This window comes from Hippichthys cyanospilos, chromosome 9 (assembly GCF_059441005.1).
Source record: "Hippichthys cyanospilos isolate Australia breed blue-spotted pipefish chromosome 9, RoL_Hcya_1.0, whole genome shotgun sequence".
NCBI classification, from domain to species: Eukaryota; Metazoa; Chordata; class Actinopteri; order Syngnathiformes; family Syngnathidae; genus Hippichthys; species Hippichthys cyanospilos.
In genome coordinates, this window is record NC_142377.1 from 2270001 (window position 1) to 2277500 (window position 7500).

The 7500-nt window shown below is 39.1% G+C and overlaps 1 protein-coding gene across 6 annotated transcripts in view; it reads left to right on the forward strand.

Moving 5' to 3' along the window:
• The window catches only part of zc3h11a (zinc finger CCCH-type containing 11A), a 29518-nt gene that overhangs the window by 13167 nt on the left and 8851 nt on the right, over positions 1 to 7500 (forward strand). For all 6 annotated transcript variants that reach the window (XM_088423199.1, XM_088423204.1, XM_088423203.1 and 3 more), the window contains 5 exons: positions 2097 to 2612; positions 2858 to 2937; positions 3020 to 3536; positions 4017 to 4189; positions 5357 to 5550. In XM_088423199.1, coding sequence (XP_088279325.1) covers positions 2097 to 2612; positions 2858 to 2937; positions 3020 to 3536; positions 4017 to 4189; positions 5357 to 5550 — 1480 coding nt within the window. The remainder of the gene's footprint in view (positions 1 to 2096; positions 2613 to 2857; positions 2938 to 3019; positions 3537 to 4016; positions 4190 to 5356; positions 5551 to 7500) is intronic.

A 7500-nucleotide genomic window follows, 5' to 3' on the forward strand; every position in this document is an offset into this window, starting at 1 on the left:
AATGTAAGCGCTGTATTGAAAGGAGATGTCCCAGGGTGATGGAGTGGTGGACTAATCGCTTGTCGGTTGTTCCGCTGCCAAAGACAGTAAGAGCTAGCTCATTTTGTGGCAGGTTATGGCCAGAGAAGTACAAGCGCTGTGTTTATGTCCCGTCTAACGAAATGTGTTTGGAACAGCTCACACACAACATGCTAAACTAACAAACAAGCTGCTCATACCTGTCAATCCCAGGGTGTACTGAATCTCACCGAAGTTGTAATTCACCCTTACATATCTGAATATAATCTTACACAGATTTTGTAGCACATGCTCAAGATGGAAACAAAACATGTCATGCAGAACATTAGCAATTTATTTTTTGAATTCCAAAGCATCTTGACATTTATCCGTGTTACATTGGTACGAAAAAGTATCTGAACCTTTTGGAATTTCTCTCATTTCTGCATAAAATCACCATCAAATGTGATCTGATCCTTGTCAAAATCACACATGAAACAACAGTGTCTGCTTGAACCAAAACCACCAAACATTTATAGGTTTTCATCTTTTAATGAGGCTAGCATGCAAACAATGACAGAAGAGGAAGGAATGAGTAATTGAACCATCACATTTAATATTTCGTGAAAACCTTTAAATGTAGGGGTGGTTTTAGTTAAAGCAGACACTGTTGTCATCTGTGTGATTTTAACATGGATCCGATCACATTTGATGGTGATTTCATTTAGAAATGTGAGAAATTCCAAAAGATTCAGATACTTTTTCATACCACTGTATATACTGTAACCAAATTAAATAGCACAGTGAGAAGAAGTTGCAAAAATGCAAAGGAATCTCCTTTGAAATAAAAGCTTTGAATGAATAGTTTCCAGTGATTTTTCTCCATAGTTTAACAGATGTTCATCGAGAGACAACTGTGGCTTTCATAATCACGAGTCAAGTGCGCATTTGTGGCCACTCGTCACCAACGTTACTTTGCGACATGCCTTTCAAAACAAGATACTGTATATTTACTTTAATCATTTTGAAGGAGAAACATAATATCAAATTAATTTGCTAAGTTTTAATCTTTTAAGATGTTTTTCAGTTATGGTGACTGGTTCAGTATTTATAACCAATGTATTTTCTTATTGAATATTATAAATAAAAGCTTTTATTTTGTGAGGGCTATCTTAAGAGAAAAAGGCACGCTTGCTTTCTGGCGTGCTCTCTGGCAGCTACGGTGTACATGAAGGTAGACTGTTTTCAATGAAAGAAAGTATAGAATACTAGGTACTCATGTGAATAACCCACCAAAAAATTATGTGTATCCCTGGTTATAGTGTCACTCTTAAAGATCAGCTAAAATGTTTTTTTTTTTTCCAGGGCCGATACCAATCCCGATTATCAGTAGTCAAGGAGGCTGATAACTGATATTTAAAACCGTTATTTATTTCAACGAATCAATGAATATGTATTGCATTAAAGGGGAACATTTTTGAATAATACAAAATTTAACACTTCAATAAATTGCTTGGGCTCTCTCAACACAGGCACAATAAAATGACTTTGTTCAAATAGTGGTAAAAATAACTTTTAATAGTAGTAATAATAACAGACGTTATTTTAATAGACTGTTGTCTCGTTCTGCTGCTTCTATGGCTTACACATGCACGCACACCTACGTGCATGCACACACATACACAAATGCTCTTGCTCGCTCGCTCTCTCTTGCGTGCGCTGCTCGCTCGTAGTTATCTCACAACATTCCCCTGCTCTTTATTCAAAGCCCAAAACTTCCCACATAGGTTGGTCTTGTTTAGCCACCCTCCAACTTGCTAAAGTGCCCCCCGTCCTACCTTGAGCAATATCACATAAAATGCCTTGCAAAAGTTACATACGATAACATGTTAGCTACAGTAGCAAACATATTGATACTCAAGCTGGCGAAGCAGGAAGTGGACAACAGCAGCTGTAATGTGATTTGCTGCTGCAGCTGAAGAGGGCACATTTATGGTGCTGTAATACATGCTAAATTCTTGTTATGACGTTTATTAGATTGGTCGTTGTGGCTTTCCTTGTTAAATAATTAGATTTTTTTTTTTTTTTTTTTTTTTCAGGAGAGGGGAGCAGCACTGTATCGAAGAACGTACCGAAGCAAATTCACATCAAAACTCTGGAGGAAATAAAAAAGGAAAAAGCAGCAAAGTCTCACAGTCCAAAAGACTCTTTTTCTCCAAAGACTTCACAAATCACCGTAGCTAAGATGGCGTCCATCCAATCATCCAAGCCTGTTAATCGAACAATTTATATCAAGGAGCACTCTATTGACCACAGCAAATCCCACACTGAAATTATCCAAAAAAAGAAGAAAAGAAAAGAGGATGAGCAGGAGCAAAAACTGAATCTGAAGAAGTTCAAACCAACATCTGACAAACTCCCAGACAATTATCAACAAGATCCTGCTGCATCACTCGTTGATTCCACAAATGTAGTCAAAGTTAGAGTGAAGACCTTAGAGGAAATCCGCAGGGAGAAGGCAGCCCGACTACAGTGTGAAGTCAAGAGTCCCAACACAGAGGAGAATGGAGATAAGAAGTTACGATTGCAGCAAAATGATAAACTGACTTCTCAATGTAAGAGTTTTTCCAACATACACCACAAAGTGAAGTCGTGTCGACATTTTAGTCGTGAGTGTAAATGATTGTTGTTCTATAATGAGCGTGCCTGCTGATTAGCTGGTGACCAGCACAGCCTTTCAGTCATGGTTTGCTGGCATAAGCTCCAGGTCACCCTCAGCTTTATTAAGGATAATAGGGAGGATGTTTTAAAAAATATAGTATGGCCTCTTACAGCAACCAATGTTTACTGAATTCTGCAGGTGAAAAGACCGTCGAGGTGACAGCGGAGAAGAGCCCTGAGGTGACTAGAAGGCCATGGAAAGTTCCTGTTCCTCCTGAGGTTTGATCTATAATCATCTGCATTGTTGTGTTTTAGTTGATAGGAATTCTCTTGTAAATGTCATTTTACCATGCCTTTCCAGACTGCCTCCAATTTTGTCAAAGTCAAAACATTTGAGGAGATTATGCATGAGAAAAATCTCCGTAAACAGGAAATGGCCGTTCAATCTTCTGTCAGCTATTTGGCCTCTGATGCAGCATCTTCACCAAAACCTTTAGTGGGTAGTATGCTGAAGAAGATTCTTTCACCACGAGAGTCTTCATCTTCTACCCGCAACATCCCGGATAGTACCAATGTCCCACCTGCCCAAAATGCTGTGGTTCGCAAGATGAAAACTGTCAAACCTGACATTGAGTGCCTACCAAGCAACACTATGCAAGCTGGCATCGCAACTGTGACCTCTGTTCTAGTGGGGAATTTAACTCCTCCAAAGGAAGACACCCACTTATCAAATCCAAGCAGCTCCAACAAGGTCCAGAATAAAAACACAAGTAGCTTAATTACACCTTTCTCACTCGAGCAGACCACTCCAGAGAGACTGCATTGTGTGGTGGAAGAAAATCCAACTGCTGATAAAACACATACCACAGACAGAAAAGGTACCTTACACTTGCATTTTTTTTTCTTTTATCCCTTTTATGGACAATAATAGCAGAATTTTGCTAATAGCAAGACTAAAGATGTTGTACGTATTTATATAAATACAAAATATTTGTGGATCATTTCAAATGACATTGTTAGTGCATTGACTGTCAGTAAGTCATAGCAACAGAAATTGTGTGTGTGTGTGTGTGTATATATGTATTTGTGTATATATGTATGTGTGTATACAGTATATGTGTGTATATATATATATATATATATATATATATATATATGTGTATATATATATATATATATGTATATGTGTGTGTGTGTGTGTGTGTATATATATGAATGTGTGTGTGTGTGTGTGTGTGTGTGTATATATATATATATATATATATATATATATATATATATATATATATATATATATATATATAATATAATATAATATAATATAATATAAAGTTCTTTTCATTTTGTGTCCATTTCAGTGCGCCCTAAACTGAATGTGAAGCCGTCTGTAATGAAGCCTGCCTTGCAAGTGAATGCAAGCCAGAAAAAGAGGAGAGCAGCGCAGTCCGCTGTAGCTGCTGTTAAACCTCTCAACAGCTCCTCCATAGTTTTAGAGGAATCACATCAGGAGACTGCTAGAAAGGACCTCGAGGTAATGTTGACTTGTCTTGTTTGTTTACTGGGAATGAATGTATACACAGACACATAAGCCACTAACCTTGTCTTAATGCTACATTCATACCAACACCAAAGAAGCATTTCGGTCCACTTAATTAACTGCCATGTCATTGCAGGAGTGAACAGGTAACCATCCGCTTCATTCACATGCACCAGCAAAAGGGAGGAGCGTTGCTTCGTAGACAACTATTGTGCCGTCACTTGGTAGACAACTAGTGTGCAATTTAAAGTGACTCAGTCTTGTGCGATGAGAACGAGAGATTAGAACGTTACAAAATTTCCCGTTCCTGCACAGTTTGAGATCCTTTTTCTTTTGGGGAGTCATGAATCGCAACTCGATACAAACAAAACAACCTTGTACTGATAACACATGCAGTTGCTATTTGAGGGCACTAAAAACACTTTACACTGCCAGTTTATTTTACTTTGCCTGTTGCCAGCATTCAGCGCAGTCTCTAGAATAGATAAGCAGCACTTAAGTGCTCAACTACATTGGCTGGCGAGAGCAATCAGATGGCTCTGCACAGGGATATTTACAGCTTTACAGTTGTTGTTCATAAACAAACTTCTGTTGTGTGCTTCTGACCTCAATTCATTTTGAACAGAATTGAAAAAAGTAGTAAATTCAGTACATACAGTCCCAAGTATCGCAAGTAGGGCTAAGTACCCTTATTAAAGCTCAGCTGGCCGTGATGTATACCTCAGCTGGCGATGATGTATAGTTTCAGGTTTCCACAAACTAGTCTCCATGATTAATTCCTCCCTGTGTGTAACGTTGAACATTCCAGAAGATGATTTGCTGCTGTGCGGTAAAGAGCGATTAAAGTTCAATTTACTTAACTTCTGCAAATAGGAGGAATCATCTGAATATTGCGCTGCGTTTCATGTCCCTGTCGCTTTAAACGCATCTTCCGCAACACCCAATTTGAGTTTGTCCCATGCCGCACGAAGTACATTGACTTCAGTTCAAACGCACAATCAGTTTCACCCTCCACGCACTTGGTGCGGACTTAGCACTAAAGGAATGTATATTTGTCTCTCATTTAGTTCGTCTATATTTGAAGGACACTTTCATTTCCAGCACTTCGAGAATTATTACAGAAAGGTTAGCTTACCTTGGCTGATGTTTTCTCTATTACAGGTTTTGCCGTCCTGCAGTAAAGAAGCAGAGTTGAACCCTCTTGTTTCCAGTAGTCCCACTACATTGATGGAACATAACCGCAACTCAAGTGAAGATCCACAAACCATCCATGTCTTAAAACACAGTCCAAGCCAAGAAACGAAGCTGAATGCCAGGCTTTCAGCCACTCTGGAGGCCTGTTCTGACCCCCAAAGGTAGTAATTGATTGAGATCTGCAAAACTGAAATTTGGTATCTTATTTATAGTTAGTGGAACGCAGGTTTCTGCAAAAATGCATCTTTTTTTTTAAATAACGTAATACCCCAAATATAAGGCACACCTTTTTTTTTTTTTTTACCGAAAAATGAAGACAAAAACTATGGGTGCATTCTATATACGGTACCTTAAGGGTTAGATTTTTTTTTTTTTGATTCAACCGCATTAGAGGAGATCAATCAGTCAGCAACATAAGCCAAGTATACAATTCAGTATTACTGTATTCGAAATGTAATGCATTACACTACCACATATTACATTATTTTTATATTACTCTCACCAACATAAAACATTAGGCTTAAGCCTAAAAAGTGTACAAATCATTTGATCTGCATTGTATTGTAAACCTTTAAAGACATGAAAAGATACAGAATCTTTTTTAAGTACAGTGGTACCTCGGTACTCGACCATAATCCGTTCCGAGGTGGTGGTCGAGCACCGATTTGGTCGAACACCGAAACCAATTTTCCCATAAGAAATAATGGAAACTATTTTAATCCGTTTTTACCATTAAGAAAAATACCTAAAATATTATAAGAACATGTATCTAAACAACAATGAGGACGTAAATGTGCACAAGCGGTACATGATAAAGATATATAAAGCATTATTAAGCATTTTGTATAATTTACTTACGTTTTGGAGAGTGGCTGATGGCATACGGGAATGGATGCGGCGAGGACGGGAGGGAGGGTTAATCCTTGGAAGGGGAATCCCCTTTCATGATGACGCTAGGTAACGCGCCTTCAGGGGTTTTCTCCCTTCTCTCTCTCTTCTGTGGAGGTAAATCTGGCTGGGCAGTAGCCTTCCTCTTTTCTTTAAGAAGGAACCTGTCCATTGTAAGTTGCTTCTTCCTTTTTTGTTTGTCTCTTCCGTTCGATAGTGGTCCTCACTGTTTTTCTCTTTGCCTTCCCCTTATCACTATCTCTCTTAGGACCCATCATTAAGGGCTAGCGCAACACAAAAAAGTTGAAAATTGGGAAGAAATACGTACTCAAACAAACTGCGTAAGTCTTACTCCGTTGGCGGTCTGAGTTGAACTGGCGCTTGAACTGGCCGAAAAGAGCCGAGAAGCGCGTTCGGGTCGGCTCGGCTAGGCTCGGCTAGTCGAGCACGGCTAGGCTCGGCTAGTCGAGCACCGAAAATCTGATCGAGGTCCGATGCATTACCTACTTGATTTTTTTGGTCGAGCACCGATTTGGTCGAGTATAGAGGCGTTCGAGAACCGAGGTACCACTGTATTTGATTCCCTTCATTAATTAGCTTCACAACATAGTTATGCATGATTTACGCTTTTGAAAAAAAAATGTTAGTGCATTCCACAATTCAAATGTTAACATCCAAATTCAAGTTCAGTCGACTAGGTTAGCGACAGACGTTTAAAAAATGGATGGTTTCAGTGGGGCTAACATTATCAGCTAGGCTAAATCGTTGTTATTCTGTTTAATGTACTGTTTAACATGAGTTTTTGAATGCTTCATCTTGATAGACATTGACTAGAACTATTTATAGGCTATTTTTAATAGCTGCTGTACAGTGAAAATTAGCGTTCGAGAGAACTTTGCTTTGTCCCCACTCACAATCCTCCGCATGTTTTCTTTTGGCTAATGTCACCTTATTATGGCACAGCTCAGGGGCCTCGCTGTGGCCCTGGAATGAGCCACACCTAAATTGGGATCATTCGTGGCTAGTGCTTTGATGATGCAAGGCAGCTTGAAACTCCAATAATTCATGTGAACAGCACGGCCTGATGATGTCCAACAACTTTTAAACGTGTGGACCGGTAATGTGCTTCTGGGTACTTATCCTGTCATATATGTGGGGATAGCTGAGGTAAAAAGCATCGTCCAGAACCAATACGGGAGAACAATGCATCTATGATTGACATG